The sequence below is a fragment of the Taudactylus pleione genome, unplaced genomic scaffold, assembly GCF_031769625.1.
Source record: "Taudactylus pleione unplaced genomic scaffold, aTauple2 ptg000642l, whole genome shotgun sequence".
Classification (NCBI taxonomy): Eukaryota; Metazoa; Chordata; class Amphibia; order Anura; family Myobatrachidae; genus Taudactylus; species Taudactylus pleione.
Window position 1 is genome coordinate 1,183,949 of NW_028285044.1, and position 16,338 is coordinate 1,200,286.

At 46.8% G+C, this 16,338-nt stretch overlaps 1 protein-coding gene across 2 annotated transcripts in view; it reads right to left on the reverse strand.

Moving 5' to 3' along the window:
* Positions 1 to 16,338, reverse strand: part of BAIAP2L2 (BAR/IMD domain containing adaptor protein 2 like 2) — a 110,261-nt gene that overhangs the window by 40,064 nt on the left and 53,859 nt on the right. The window contains exons 1-2 of one of the 2 annotated variants that reach the window (XM_088455068.1): positions 14,187 to 14,381; positions 6,266 to 6,327 (exon numbers count right to left, since the gene is read on the reverse strand). In XM_088455068.1, the coding sequence (XP_088311194.1) occupies positions 6,266 to 6,310 (45 nt within the window). In that variant the 5' untranslated portion in view covers positions 6,311 to 6,327; positions 14,187 to 14,381. Of the gene's footprint in view, positions 1 to 6,265; positions 6,328 to 14,186; positions 14,382 to 16,338 lie in introns of those variants that run through there. The other variant, XM_088455067.1, reaches the window with a different exon arrangement.

Consider the following 16,338-nt stretch of genomic DNA (forward strand, 5'->3'; position numbering starts at 1 on the left):
GACTTATGGATTTTTGGTATGCTGTATGCTTGGGCAGACCGGATGGTCAACCGTCAGCAACCTAACCATATTCTCGTCAATCCACCCTTGACCTAATCCCATATTCAGCAAACTGTCCACTTTGGACTTTATGGCATACATCGGATTTTGTGCCACCTGTTGGTAAACAGCCGTGTCAGCCAATTGTGCTCTAATGTCAGCGTCATACTGATCCCAGTCCAACACCACCACCGCTCCACCCTTATCTGCAACCCGTATCACGATCTCATCGTTCTTCATCAATGACTCAATAGCAACACATTGTTGTAATTGTGATAAACCCGGTGTTGCTTACTAGCTGACTTATAGTCATGCTCCACCATATGCAAGAATGTTTTTATGCTCCTGTTGGAAGACTGTGGATCTAAATTGCTAGCATGTTTGGGTAACTTAGAAAGGTCTTTACCAACACTCAAAGCATTGTCTTTGAAGTGTTCTTTCAACCTTAATTTCCACCCCATTTTATATAAATCAATCTCAAAGTCAAAATCATTGCCCCTGTACGTTGGAACAAACGTGAGTCCCAAAGCTAATACTGATTCCTCAGCCTGTGTCATGACATGTTTCGAGAGGTTAAAGACATTGTCTCTCATCGTCTCCGTCTTCCTCTTTTTGTTCCCCCTCCTCGTGGATGGCCTCTTTCTCCTCTGGGCTCCAAAATTTGTGGGACATCCCCTGTGGCCCCTAAAAAACAATTGGGGTCTCGATGGGGAAGTTGGCTGTTGCTCTCAACATCAGAGGATGAATAGTACGAATCAACAGAAAAAGGTAACCTACGTCTATTCTGCCTGAATTGTGGTTTATATGATCTTGAACCATCACCAGTTAACCAAGGATAGACCTTATGGGTCACATAATCATTCTGGACCACCTCTAGCTTGTTCCTTTTAAAGGCCACTAGTTCCTTTCTATATCTATCAATACTCAGGGATAATATCTCTAGCCACTTGTCAGATTTATCCTCAACCAATTTCAATTGTGACTCAGTCCTAAATAGTCCCAAATCTAATCTCGTTTTCTTTAGTTCATTGCCTACTTCTTCGACTACCAAGAGGATCAGGTCCATAGAGCACTTGTTGAGTACCCCACAGCATTTACTACAAAAGGACGGATTTGTACGTCCAATGGTGGGCACATTATGGATTCTGAATCCTCTTGGTATCTTTTTTGCCTAAAGTAGTCTGACAGGAACTGCCCGTGGAGTACCAAATCCACTTCTCTCTTACTTAACCATAATAACTTGTGGTAAAGATCTAATGAGGTCTCAACAGGCAGTTCCCCAAACTCCTCAACTTCAAATAAAACCTTTTCTGCATCCTCATCAGTTAGGCTAACCTGTGCATTTTCTGCACTGTCCAGCAACAAATCATCCAAAAACCTGACATTACTTTGAGACATCCCTATCCCCTGGATGCGTGGCACCAATACCAGACAAGATAATAATATACTACACTGAAAGGTCCTTAAAAGGTGCCCAAGACATAAATCCTTACACTCTAATTGTCACCTTTTTATACATTCTCCTATTATTTTATTTCTAAAAAAACCACAATAATTTAAAATTTCTAGAAAAATAAAAAAATAAAAAAAATTGAATAACACAAGGCTAATATAACACCTTGTTATATTAGGTGTTATATTAGTCTTGATCAACGTGTTGCTATTGAGTCATTGATGAAGAACGATGAGATCATGATACGGATTGCAGATAAGGGTGGAGCGGTGGTGGTGTTGGACTGGGATCAGTATGACGCTGACATTAGAGCACAATTGGCTGACACGGCTGTTTACCAACAGGTGGCACAAAATCCGATGTATGCCATAAAGTCCAAAGTGGACAGTTTGCTGAATATGGGATTAGGTCATGGGTGGATTGACAAGAATATGGTTAGGTTGCTGACGGTTGACCATCCGGTCTGCCCAATTTTTTACTGCATACCAAAAATCCATAAGTCCTTAGCATCACCACCGGGCCACCCTATTGTGTCAGCTCGAAACTCAGTCTTGCAACCACTTGCACAGTTCATTGATGTATTATTGCAACCAGTGGTAGTCCAAAGTGAAAGTTACCTCAAAGACACGCCCCATCTCCTCCAGAAATTGAGGGAGATAGGTGAGATACCCAAAGATGTTGTGTTGGCTACCATGGACGTTGTGTCATTGTACACCATGATTCCCCATCAACAAGGGATACAAATGGTTAGGGACATTCTGGTGACCACAGATTTTGTAGGTCCACCAGTTGAGTTCATTTGCGAGGTGACTGAATGTGTGTTGGCCAACAACCACTTTCAATATTGTGATTCATTTTATGTGCAGAATGCTGGGACCGCCATGGGGTAAAATTTGGCTCCGGTGTATGCCAATTTATATATGACGCAATAGGAACGCACATACATTTACCCCAGGTTTGGTCCCAGCATTCTGCACTACTTTAGATTCATTGATGATATCATTATCTTCTGGCGTAGCACCACTGAATCCTTTTCAAGGATGGTAGAATAATTAAATTCTCTTGATACTCCCATAAGATTCACTAGCAGGGTTGACAGTAATGTTATAGAATTTTTGGATGTGTCCATTTTCATTCAGGAGCATTCCTTAGGCACAACTCTTTTTAGCAAGCTAACTGATCGGAATACTTTTTTGTATGCCACTAGTCACCATCCCCGGGCATTAAAAGAGGGGCTGCCTATTTCACAATTCGTTCGAGTGATTCGCAATAATACCATCAAGGAGACGGCACCAGTCCAGCTGGGAGAGATGGCCACACGTTTCATTGAAAGAAGCTACTCAAAAAGAGTAATTACCAGATGTTTAAAAAGAGCTAGACACATCTGTAAAAGAACCTCACCCGTGAGGGAAGAGAGCTCTGAGGGATGTTTGATTGTCACCACCCAGTACAACACCAGAGCACCGACCTTTGCAAGGGCTGTTAAAAAACATTGGCCCATCTTAAGAAGTGATCCTAATTTGAAAAATCTAAGGAGACCGCCACTCGTTGCTTTTAGAAGGGGACCGAACCTTAAGCAGCTTCCGATGAGCCCGACTAAAAACTTCAAGAAGGATGGGGGCTCAACTTGGTTGACAAATAAAAAGGTTGGTTGCTATCGTTGCCTCGGCTGTACTACCTGTGGAGGCATGTTAACTGGCAAGGAGTTCGCCCATCCGCACACAGGGGTGGAGATTGGCATGAAACATTGGTTAACATGCACATCTTCATTTGTTATATATGTGCTTATGTGCCCTTGTGGACTTTATTACATTGGAAAGACCTCTAGAAGTTTCCGGGAATGGATGGCGAACCACAGGAGTAAAATCAGGCAGGCTCTGAATGATGGACAGAACGATAAACCGATAGCGCTGCATTTTTTTCAATGTGGCCATCAGGTGGCTGCACTGAAGTCCATTTTGATTGATCATGTCCCCAAGCCCGATAGGGGTGGTGACAGGAAGGGAAGCCTATTGGATTTTCAGATTGGACACGATTGGTCCGAGAGGGCTGAATGAGAACATTAATTTTATGTGCTTCTTATGAGCATTAGATTTTAGCCCTTTAGACATGATATATTTGTTTTTTTGTGTTTCTTTTTTTTGGGGGTTTTGTATATGTATTTATTCTCTTATTAGGTTTATTTTGATTATTTAAGTTTAAGTATTTGTTATTCATGACATCTTGAATTGAATCACTCACCTTGGAGACATTATGTATGTGTGCTTTAGGGGGTGGCTATCGTTTTGTGTTGTGGCTCACTATTACATTGGCGTTTTTGACTAGTGTGCCAAGATGTGGAGAGCCCGATCTGGTCACAGAGGTAGCGCATGCGCAGGATGCGTATGATTCATGGGCATACCCCGTTGTGACTGGGTCTCTGTCGGGCGGTGGAACGCAAGGGTAAATCGGTTGACGTCACCAGGGAGCGCTGGAAGTGAGGGAACCCTGGCGTGGTCCGGCTGGAATGCACGCGGTGTCCGCTTTGCACTGCAAAACAGGTGGTGCCCAGATTGCCTCATGGAGCATGCATTTAAGTGTCGTGAGGTGAGTGATTCATTTGGTTTATATCAGAAGCGACATTTGGAGTGATTATGCTGCAGGTCTTTAACGGCCCTGGATGGGACCGAGGTCGACAGACCACTTGAGTATATGTTGGACTCTGTGCTGAGAAATTAGCTAGTATGCAAATCTGTGATATTGAAATCATGTCTCATTGCGGTGTTGTTATCTGACTGGCACTTTACCAACATGTGCCAGGAGTTAAACGTTTCTTTCACTGGGTGGTGATGAAGATGTAATGTTTGTTAGAACAATTAAAAGGATTGCATTTTTCCTACAAGTGTTTTTTTTTTAAAGTGTGCCCTCCGGTACTGGACTTATATTAATGGCCTTGGAGTGAGCATCTTGCTGATGGAAACTTAATGGAGGTGTGCATTCATTTTAGTGGATATATATATATATATATATATATATATATATATATATATAAATAAATAAATATATATATATACACATGTACATGTATGTGTATATATATATATATATATATTACTAACAGGATATTTATATATATAAAGAATGAGCAGGCAGCGCACCACAGTTTTTCACTCACTGACAGACAGTTACTGTCTCAGACGCCGCTCCTCGCTTACTGATGCTGGACCACAGGATCCTCTCCCAGTCCCTGGCCGCCGCCCGGAGGAGAGAGACCATTTTGCGAGACCATCACCAGTACCGGGGGACGAGAGTGGAAGCACAGTCTGTGAGTTACTCACAGTTATTATTGCCCCCCCCCCTGGCACGCCTACCCACCCGCCCCGACGCAAAGTTTTAATAAAGGTGAGGGAGAAAAAGGCTGCACGGTGCAGTGGGGTGTTTGCTGGGCCAGTGGGCCCCCTAGACTGCCGGGCCCCATAGCAAGCGCACTGCTTGCACCCTTCATAGTTACACCACTGTTAGGATATGGTCATTAATGGTGACTAGTACAATCTGTGTTTTATAAAAAGGTAGGGATGGGTAGGGATACAGCCTGAGGCTTACATATTTACTATCCCCTACTCCTACAGAAGGCTGAGAATGCAAGATTGGGAACATATATGCTGCAATGTTATTGTGTAACCTTATCTATTAGAATATTTCTAAAGGTGCCTACACACATAGCGATGTGCTCACGATCTGACCTGAGGCACGATTTCCCCTGAACTCTCCCCCGGCAGCTCCCCTGCAGTCGTGGTCACGATTTGGAGTAAAAAATGTCCAATCTGACTTAAGATCTATCGTGCATCCAGTGCATTGTGTCCCAGATTGGCAAATCTGCCCCACAGCATGGCAGATCTGAAGATACGATGTACGACCAGCGGGGACGCACATCGGCATCGTGATCCTGAGTAGAAACTCACAATTTGGGCATATTTTACACGGTTTGTAGTCACGATTCGTCGAAATCGGGCAAATCGTGTAAAACATCGCCATGTGTGTAAGCACCTTAAGATAGTTTTAATACATAGTTTCCTACTCTAGATAGAGATATATGAGTTAGAGCAGCCCCCCAGACATTGCCCATTTCAACAGTCATTGTATTCACATCCCCAATACCGCAAATCAATTATCTGTACCTCCCACCTCTACCTCTCCATCCAGATCTCTGGGAGAGAACAATTAAAAAGTAGTTAAGCATCTATATAATAATATATTATATATACCCACCCAACGGTTCCCACTGCTAGGGGGATAGGACAGACTTAGCTGGAATGGGGTAAGTATGGTTGCGAGATGGAGCAAGGAGGGACGGGATGGAGCAGGGGTGCCAGGACGGCACAGAGCAGCAGAGTGGGAGGTGAAGCAGGACAGAGCAACAGTCGGGGAAGAGGGGTGGCTGGGGGAAGCAAAAGCACAGAGTAGGGATGGACATCGGAAGCCCAGCATCAAATGGTTGCCGCGCTTCTGACACCAAATCAGGTGATGCGATGGCTGCTACTAGCAATCGTAGCGAAACCATTTGATGGTATAAGCATCAATGGTTACTATGTGCACACGTGCAGAAGCATTCAGAGCTTTGCGCACGCACACGTGATGAGCTGCGAATACCACTTCCGGGTGTCCGCAGCTGCGTACAAGCCTGTCAGCTATCAAATGGGCAAAACTCCAATCAAATCTAGGCAGCATTTAGTTTACTACAAAAAAATAGTTATTAAATAAATCTGTGAAAATGCTTTATATAAGACATCTTACCACTACATTTATTCCAGCGCTTGCTGTTCGGCAACTATCAGCCATCTGGATGAGCACCTGACCTGAAATATTAATAGGGAGATAATTAAAGTTATAATTAAGTTATATAGAGGCAGATTTATTAGGCAAGTTTTCAGTTTGTGCATTCCTCTGAGTCGCACTGCGCATGTCCTGATGGTTACCGGCAAAAGCCGCAGAATGAGAGAGGGAATTTTAGTAAACGTTCCTACGTGGTAAAAGGGGAGTGGCTCGCCTGACACGGTCAGTGACTACAGCTTTGGCCACAGTTGCAATGATTTCAGGAGCCAAGATCAGACGGACATTCTGTGCCTCCATAGGGTGGTGCAATGTTCGATGATGCAACCAATGGTGTGTCTTAGTACGTAAAGTAGCGGATTAGCCAATCCCATCGGCTGCAGAATTAGCATAAAGACGCAGTTGCGTTGCAGATAATGGGATAGATTCAGTATCCCGGCACAGGAGATGCCGGCGCTTAGAATACCAGCACCGGAATCCTGACACCTGCCAGAATCCCGGCACCAGCATCCCGAAGTTAGGTAACGGGGGCGAGGGGAGGGATAGGGTTATGCACTAGGGGGAGGTTTAGGGTTAGGCACTAGAGGGGGAGGGTAGGTTTAGGCACTAGGAGGGAGGTTAGGTTCAGGCACTGGGGAGGGAGTGTTAGGGTAGGTAGAGGGGGAGGGTTAGGATTCCTACCTACAGGTGTCAGTATACTAACCTTGTTGGGATGCCAGCATCAGGATTTTGACTGCCGGGATCCCGAGCGCCGGCATCCCGTACCCATCCCGCAGAAAATGATGCAGTCATGGCTGCATTAGCGTGCACCTCTGAAACAGGATCTTTATGTGCAATTTGTAAACTAACTAAAGGCGGCACCACCATCGGTGTCGTAACGGGGGGTGGGGGAAGGCGTGGGTCGCCCCCTCCCTAAACATGAATGGAGCAGCGGGCGGCCGCGGACGGTCAGGGGCTGTGCCTAGCAATAGGCTGCATGGCCCCTGCACCACATGGAGGAGGAGGAGTAATGTGCAGTCTTTAAGTTAAAACACTGCACATTCCACCTCCTCCTCCGTGCGGTGCAGGGGCCGTGCAGCCTATTGCTATAAAGCACAGCCCCTGACTGTACGCAGCCGCTCAGGTAAGAAAGAGAGAGGGATACGGAGGGAGGAGTGGAGAGGTAAGGGAGGTGAGGTGAGAAGAAGGGGGGAGTCATGGTGGGGTTGCCAGAGCAATTTTATGTTGCCCCCCCCAGCATAAAATCATTCCGATGCCCCTGGGCACCACACATAAATCAATTTCTTTTAATCCTTATACCTAAAACCACCATAACAATTTTTATACATGGTTATATACATTTGTACATTCAGAACCCTTAGTAAGTGTCCCCCTGTAGAGCATATAATAGTCCCAATGTAGAGGTATAAATCATTTGGGTATTTCACCCGTATAGTCTCCTTCTTGATGCTCTCTGCAGAGTTTAGGATAATGATAACAACATATGCCTATCACTCAGTGAATCTCTTTCTTAAAGGATTTCCCAAGTATATAAATCTGCTGTCAAATTACAGAAGCATCATCTATATTTTCTCAAAGTCAGTTAATATGTGCCAAAAGGTAAGAGGCAACTGTCTAGTACAAGCGTATAGCGATCCTTCACTTCAAAGTGTGCGAGATGGTAATTACATCCTGCTGATGGTGGGTACGAGATGCCGGGGTTCAGAAAACCAACAGCGGCATCCCGACATTTAGAATCCTGACCCAATTATGTAAGTGTCCTAGTCCTAATCCACCCCCTAACCCAAACCCACCTTTCCCACAGCCTAACCCTAACCCTCTGTCCCTGCAGTCTAACCCCCCAACAGCCTAACCCTCCCCCCAGAGCCTAAACCTAACCCTTCCCCTAGTGCCGAACCCTCCCCCTAACTCTAACCCAGCTTTCCTGCAGCCTAACCTACAACCTAACCCTAACCCCCTCCCCCCGCAGCCTAATTCTAACCCTCCCTCCCCGCAGCCTAACTCTCCCATCCCGCAGCCTCCCACAGCCTAACCCTCCCCTCCCGCAGCCTAACCCTAACCCTCTCCTTCCACAGCCTAACCCTCCCCTCCCGCAGCCTAACCCTCCCCTCCCGCAGCCTAACCCTCTCCTTCCACAGCCTAACCCTCCTCCCACAGCCTAATTCTAACCCTACCTCCCCACAGCCTAACAGAATGTATGGTCAGGCTTCACAGCTTGTTCTGCAGCAAATTTCACTTTCTCAACTCTAGTTACAAGTAGGGTTGTGCACCGGCCACTTTTCGTGTTTTGTGTTTTGGTTTTGGATCTGGATCTTTCTTCGTGTTTTGGATCTGGATTGGTTTTGCCAAAACCACCCTACCGTGTTTTGGGTTCTGGGTTTTGTGTTTTGGATCTGTATTTTTTTGAAAAAAAGCATAAAAACAGCTAAAATCAGAGAATGTGTTGATTTTTCTGCTCCTATGCTATTATAAACCTCAAAAACCTTAATTTCCACTAATTTCCAGTCTATTCTGAACACCTCACACCTCACAATAGTGTTTTTATGTCCAAAAGGTTGCACCGAGGTAGATGGATGACTATGCTAAGCGACACGAGTGGGCGGCACAAACACGTGGCCCATCTAGGAGTGACACTGCAGTGGCAGACAGGATAGCAGTTTGAAAAACTAGGCCCCAAACAGTACATAATGCAAAGAAAAAAAAAGAGGTGCAAGATGGAATTGTCCTTGGGGACTCCCACCCACCCTTATGTTGTATAAACAGGACATGCACACTTTAACAAACCAATCATTTCAGCGCCAGGGTCTGCCACACGACTGTGGCTGAAATTATTGGTTCTTTTGGGCCCCCACAAAACAAGCTGGCAATTAATCTGGCCCTGCACAAACTGGCTCTACGGAGGCAAGATGTCGTCCTCATCCTCCTCATTCACCGATTCCTCACCCTCTTCAGTGTTGTGTACATCCTCATCCTCACAGAGTATTAATTCGTCCCCACTGGAATCCACCACCACAGGTCCCTCTGTACGTTCTGGAGGATGGTCTCCCTGGAAGAGTTGATAATTCATTTTTATGAACATCATCTTCTCCACATTTTGTGGAAGCAACCTCCTACGCCTTTTGCTGAAAAGGTTCCCGGCTGCACTAAACACTCTTTCGGAGTGCACACTGGAGGGGGGGCAACTCAGGTAAAATAGAGCCAGTTTGTACAAGGGCCTCCAAATTGCCTCTTTTTCCTGCCAGTACATGTACGGACTGTCTGACATGCCTACTTGGATGCTGTCACCGATGTAATCCTTTAACAGACAGACGCACGCTTGTCGCTGCTGCTTTGAGGATGCAGGTGTGGCTACAGCCCACACAATTCACAAAGACAGGAAAAAAAATATTTTTTTCTTTTTTGTGGAGCACACTTTGAGGGTTACACCACCCTTTAACAGACGGACGCACGCTTGTCGCTGCTGCTTTGAGGATGCAGGTGCGGCTACTGTGCATACATTTCACACACAAACACAGAAAAAAAGATTATTTTATTTTGTTTGGAGCGCACTTTGGGGGTTACACCACCCTTTAACAGACAGACGCACGCTTGTCGCTGCTGCTTTGAGGATGCAGGTGCAGCTACAGCCCACACAATTCACAAAGACAGAAAAAAAAAGAATAATTTTTTTATTGTTTGTGGAGCGCACTTTGAGGGTTACACCACCCTTTAACAGACAGACGCACGCTTGTCGCTGCTGCTTTGAGGATGCAGGTGCGGCTACAGCCCACACAATTCACAAATGCAGAAAAAAAAAGAATTTTTTGATTGTTTGTGGAGCACACTTTGAGGGTTACACCACCCTTTAACAGACAGATGCACGCTTGTCGCTGCTGCTTTGAGGATGCAGGTGCGGCTACTGTGCATACATTTCACACACAAACACAGAAAAAAAGATTATTTTATTTTGTTTGGAGCGCACTTTGGGGGTTACACCACCCTTTAACAGACAGACGCACGCTTGTCGCTGCTGCTTTGAGGATGCAGGTGCAGCTACAGCCCACACAATTCACAAAGACAGAAAAAAAAAGAATAATTTTTTTATTGTTTGTGGAGCGCACTTTGAGGGTTACACCACCCTTTAACAGACAGACGCACGCTTGTCGCTGCTGCTTTGAGGATGCAGGTGCGGCTACAGCCCACACAATTCACAAATGCAGAAAAAAAAAGAATTTTTTGATTGTTTGTGGAGCACACTTTGAGGGTTACACCACCCTTTAACAGACAGACGCACGCTTGTCGCTGCTGCTTTGAGGATGCAGGTGGAATCTAGATGGGATTTGGAACCGGGGACACACTTCCTCCACCAATTGTTTAAATCCCACTGCACTAATGGCGGATACCGGACGCACGTCTAACACCAACATAGCAGTCAAGGCCTCAGTTATACGTTTTGCTTCAGGATGACTGCTGTCGTACTTCATCCTCCTCGCTAGAGACTGTTGGAGGGTCAATTGTTTAGTAAAAGTAGTGGTGTTCCTACTTCCTCTCTGGGATGATGAACAACTCCCAGCAGCAGCAACAGCACTAGGAGGAAGTGGTTCTTGATCTTTCCCTATTTTATTTTCATCGGAGAAAGTTTGGTCCTCCATTTATGTTATATTGATCTATACGTGCGGCTAAGGCGCACACAAACACAGAAAATATTTTTTTATTTTTGCTGGAGAGTAGTGCACTTTGTGGGTTACAACGCCCTTTAAGAAATGAGCAAGCTGGCCCTTTACTTATGGGACACTGGTGCATGCTTGGCGGTGCTCCTTTGTTGATGCACGTGCAGCTACAGCCCACACAATTCACAAACACAGAAAATATTTTTTTATTTTGTTTGGAGTGCCCTTTGGGGGTTACAGCACCCTTTAGCGGTCAATCCAGCCGGCCCTTTATTTATGGGACACAGGCGCATGCTTGGCACTACTTTGTTGATGCACGTGCGGCTACTGCGCACACAATTCAAAAAAACACACAAAAATATATATTTTTATTTTTTTGGAGTGCCCTTTGGGGGTTACAGCACCCTTTAACGGTCAATCCAGCCGGCCCTTTATTTATGGGACAAAGGCGCACGCTTGGCACTACTTTGTTGATGCACGTGCGGCTACTGCGCACACAATTCACAAACACAAAAAAATATTTTTTCTTATTTTGTCTGGAGTGCCCTTTGGGGGTTACAGCACCCTTTAGCGGTCAATCCAGCCGGCCCTTTATTTATGGGACACAGGCGCACGCTTGGCACTACTCTGTTGATGCATGTGCGGCTACTGCGCACACAATTCACAAACACAAAAAAATATATTTTTTTATTTTGTCTGGAGTGCCCTTTGGGGGTTACAGCACCCTTTAGCAGTCAATCCAGCCGGCCCTTTATTTATGGGACACAGGCGCACGCTTGGTACTACTTTGTTGATGTACGAGCAGCTACAGCCCACACAATTCACAAACACAAAAAAATATATTTTTTTATTTTGTTTGGAGTGCCCTTTGGGGGTTACAGCACCCTTTAGCGGTCAATCCAGCCGGCCCTTTATTTATGGGACACAGGCGCATGCTTGGCACTACTTTGTTGATGCACGTGCGGCTACTGCGCACACAATTAAAAAAAACACAAATATATTTTTTTATTTTTTTTGGAGTGCCCTTTGGGGGTTACAGCACCCTTTAACGGTCAATCCAGCCGGCCCTTTATTTATGGGACACAGGCGCACGCTTGGCACTACTTTGTTGAGGCACGTGCGGCTACTGCGCACACAATTCACAAACACAAAAAAATATATTTTTTTATTTTGTTTGGAGTGCCCTTTGGGGGTTGCAGCACCCTTTAACGGACACGCCAGCCGGCCTTTTACTTATGGGACACAGGCGCACGCTTGGCGCTGCACCTTTGTTGATGCACGTGCAGCCACAGTGCACACAATTCACAAACACAGAAAAAAAAAATATTTTTTTTGCACTTGGGGGGAGCACCCCTGATGGACAGAGCACCACCTGGACAACACTACAGCACCCCTTTAGGACTGGGACACTGCACAGGACTTTGGAGTGGACACAGCCCCTATGGACAACTAACTGCACAACACAGTCCAGCCAGCCCCTATGGACTTTGAAGTAGTGTACACAGCCAGCCCCTATGGACAACAGCAGCACAGAGCAGCACAGCACAACACTACACTGCATTACACTACACAGCCCAGCCAGCCCTAACTCCCACCCTCCCTCTTCACTGTCCACAGCCGAGTGAGAAAATGGCGCCGACACGGGTACCTTATATAGGATCCAAAACCCGCGAGACCCGGAAGGCGGGAAGATTACCTTTTGCCTCGATTTCAGATCCGAGTCAGGCGGGAAAAGTCGAGCCTGACTCGGATCGGCCACGGATCGGGGGGGCTCGGGGGGGTTCGGATTTCAGAAATCCGAACCCGCTCACCCCTAGTTACAAGTAGTGATTGCAATTCCATATATAGAATGTAGTCATATAACCAGTGGCGTAACTAGGGTATTTGAAGCCCAGGGCAAGATGAAAAACGGAGCCCCCCTCCTATTTGCGCATGCCAAAAGTGGGTGTGGCCACATATCATAAGGGACGTGGCCACTGAAAATGGGGGCGTGTCATCATAACACCCCCCTGTTTCTCATCACTGGGAACATTCCTTTCCATTCCATATGCACCTTAATGCTTCCAGCAGTTGTGCCCCTTATGCAATGTCCCCAGTAGCAGTGCCCCATGTAGTTGTTGCCTTAGTACTGCCCCTTTTACAGTGCCCCCAGTAGGGCCCTTTATACAGTGCCTCCAGTAGTGCCCCTTATACAGTGCCCCCAGTAATGGTACCTCTTATGCAGTGCCCCCAGTGGTGCCCGTTATACAGTGCCTCTTATACAGTGCCCCCAGTAGTGGTCCCTCTTATGCAGGCCCCCAGTAGTGTTCCCCCCTATGCAGTGCCCCTTATACAGTGCCCCCAGTGGTGGTCCCTCTTATGCAGGCCCCCAGTAGTGTTCCCCCCTATGCATTGCCCCTTATATAGTGCCCCAGTAGTGTTCCCCCTATGCAGTGCCCCTTATACAGTGCGCCCAGTAGTGGTCCCCCTATGCAGTGTCCCCAGTAGTGCCCGTTATACAGTGCCCCCAGTAGTGGTCACCCCTATGCAGTGCCCCTTATACAGTGCCCCCAGTTTTGCCCCTGATACAGTACCCCTAGTAGTGGTCTCACCTATGCAGTGCCCCCATAGTGGTCCCTCATATGCAGGCCCCCAGTGAGCTCCAGCCCGGTTTTGGCAGTGGGTGCAGCAGTCTGACTCTCATTGGGTGCTGAAATACACACACACTGCTGCCGTGTAGTACGAGTGTACAGTGCCGCCGGTGGTGTGTGTTACTGTGTAGTGCGGACCGCACGCACTGTGGTACACACTACACTAACTTTATCAGACCTGGACCGCAGCCGGCGGCGCAGCGCGCACACACAACACATGGACACACAAACCCCGACACCGCTCAACTTATTAAGTTACAACTTATATCTGGTGCAAATTCTAATCTGCAAAACTACATCTTGTGCCCTATCTCATATGAGGGACTGTGTACCTGAAACCATGTGATCATTCAAATTGTGATATAAAGCTTGATTGTTAAGTCATTCTCTATTATATTACACATGATTTTGCCAGAATATTCCGTTATCATCACATACTCTTATCAGGTATTGTGGATTCAAGCATTCAAATGTGATTATTCCATCTAAGCTTTTTCTTTTCACAATTTTCCACAGAGCTGACTTCATTCAAATATTACGGTCAAGGGGCCTATTTATCATTGTGGTAGTGGGGGCCCCAAAAATAAGAGTTATGGTATGACATACCTTGTTAACTGTTTTTCTTCGAGGTCCATGGGGTCCACAGCCATTACGTTGGGGGTATGAATCCCGGTCACCACACAGTTAACTCAAATGAGTTCTCTGCTCCCAGGATGCACCGGGGTGCCTCCTCATATACCCCACCCCCTGCCTCAGGTAGCCAGTTCTTCCTGTTTGGTGTGTTTCACCACATAGATAGTGGGACTGCTGGAGCAGTCCTGCAGACGAGTAACAAAAAAAAAAACAAAATGGGAGAGTTTTACTCTCTATCTCAGAGGGTGGTCTGAGCTGTCCTGGAAGCAGCCTCGTGCCTGATTGGAGGCGCACCGGCCACGCGCTGCAACTACCTCAGGTAGCCAGTTCGTTACCAAGCTCAAGCAGGCAGAGACAAACAAAGGGTAAGAAAGAAAAAGACCCATACTCACGAGTCCAGATTCTCAAGAGAAGAACTGCAGAAAAACCTCCCCCAGAACTACAGGTGCGTCTGGGTGGATGTCCTGTGGACCCCATGGACCTCGAAGAAAAAGAGTTAACAAGGTATGTTATACCATAACTCTTATTTTCTTCTTCAGGGTCCATGGGGTCCACAGCCATTACATTGGGGATATCCCAAAGCACTAACCCTATGGGCAGGGACGCTCCTGGCTCTCGGAAGAGAGGAGAATCCTACGCCCGAAGGAGTCATCCTGAGAGGCAAAGGTGTCTAAGGAATACAATTTGACAAAGGTATGGATGGAAGACCATGTGGCTGCTTTGCATAATTGCTCAGCAGTCTTTATATCCGGTCTCAGAGCAATTTTATGTTGGAACCAGACTGAAAGAGCTGACACCTGTACCCTTAAAGAGGCCAGGCGGAGCCCGTTTTCCAGACCGCTTTGAAGAATATGGATATCAGGAACTTCTGTGGATCATACCCTTTCAGTTCACACCACTGAAAGAAAGTATGCCAAACCCTATAGTATATACAGGCTGAGGATGGTTTCCGTGCCTTCAACATCGTCCGTATAACAGACTCAGAAAACCCCTTCTTCCTCAAGACGGAGGCCTCAAGAGCCATGCCGTCAGCGATACCCGATGAAGATCCGGGTACCAGCAGGGACCCTGTAGCAACAGATCCGGTCTCAATGGCAGAGGCCATGTAGTGTCTATGGAGAGAGACCGTAGATCTGTGAACCAGTGCCGTCTCAGCCATGCCGGAGCTATTAATATGACGGTGCTGCCCTCTTGTTTGATCTTTCTGACAACTCTGGGCAGAAGAGCAAATGGGGGAAACAGATATACCAGCTTGTAACGCCACTTTACTGTCAGTGCGTCTACAAACTCGGCTCTCGGATCTCTTGTCCAGGATCCGTACCTGGGAACCTTGTTGTTCCTTCTTGATGCCATCAGATCTATTTCTGGTAGACCCCACCTGTCCACAAGGTTCCTAAAAACCTGTGGATGTAGGGCCCATTCTCCTGCATTTATCTCTTGCCAACTGAGAAAATCGGCCTCCCAATTCAGGATTCCTGGAATGAACATGGCAGATATCGTGGGCAGATGAGTCTCTGCCCATACCAGGATCTTTGATACCTCTGCCAAGGCAGCCCGACTCCTTGTGCCCCTTGAGGATTTAGGTAGGCGACCGCGGTGCGATTGTCTGACTGTATCTGCACCGACCTGCCCTTTAAGATTTCCTGAGCCTGCACTAAAGCTTTGAATATAGCTCTTAGTTCCAGGATGTTTATCGGTAGCCGGCTTTCCGCCACTGACCACTTTCCCTGGAAAGTGTGTGACCCCATCATCGCCCCCCAACCTTGAAGACTGGCATCGGATTTGAATAATGTCCAATCCGGCACCCAAAAGGGGCGACCCTGCCTGAGATGCTCTGTCTGCAACCACCAGGTCAGGGACAACCGTACCTCTGGAAAGAGACGCAGCAGCTGAGACCTGATCGTGCGATGATCCTTGTTCCAGCGAGACAGAACTAATTGCTGCAGTGGTCTGGAGTGGAATTGAGTGTATTCCACCATCCTGAAGGTGGCCACCATCGACCCCAGGACCTGCATGGCTACTAGAACGGATATCTGCCTGTTGCGAAGCAACCTGTGTATTCGTGATTTTAGGGCAAGGATCTTCTCCTCCGGCAGATATATTTTCTGCACCATGGAGTCCAATC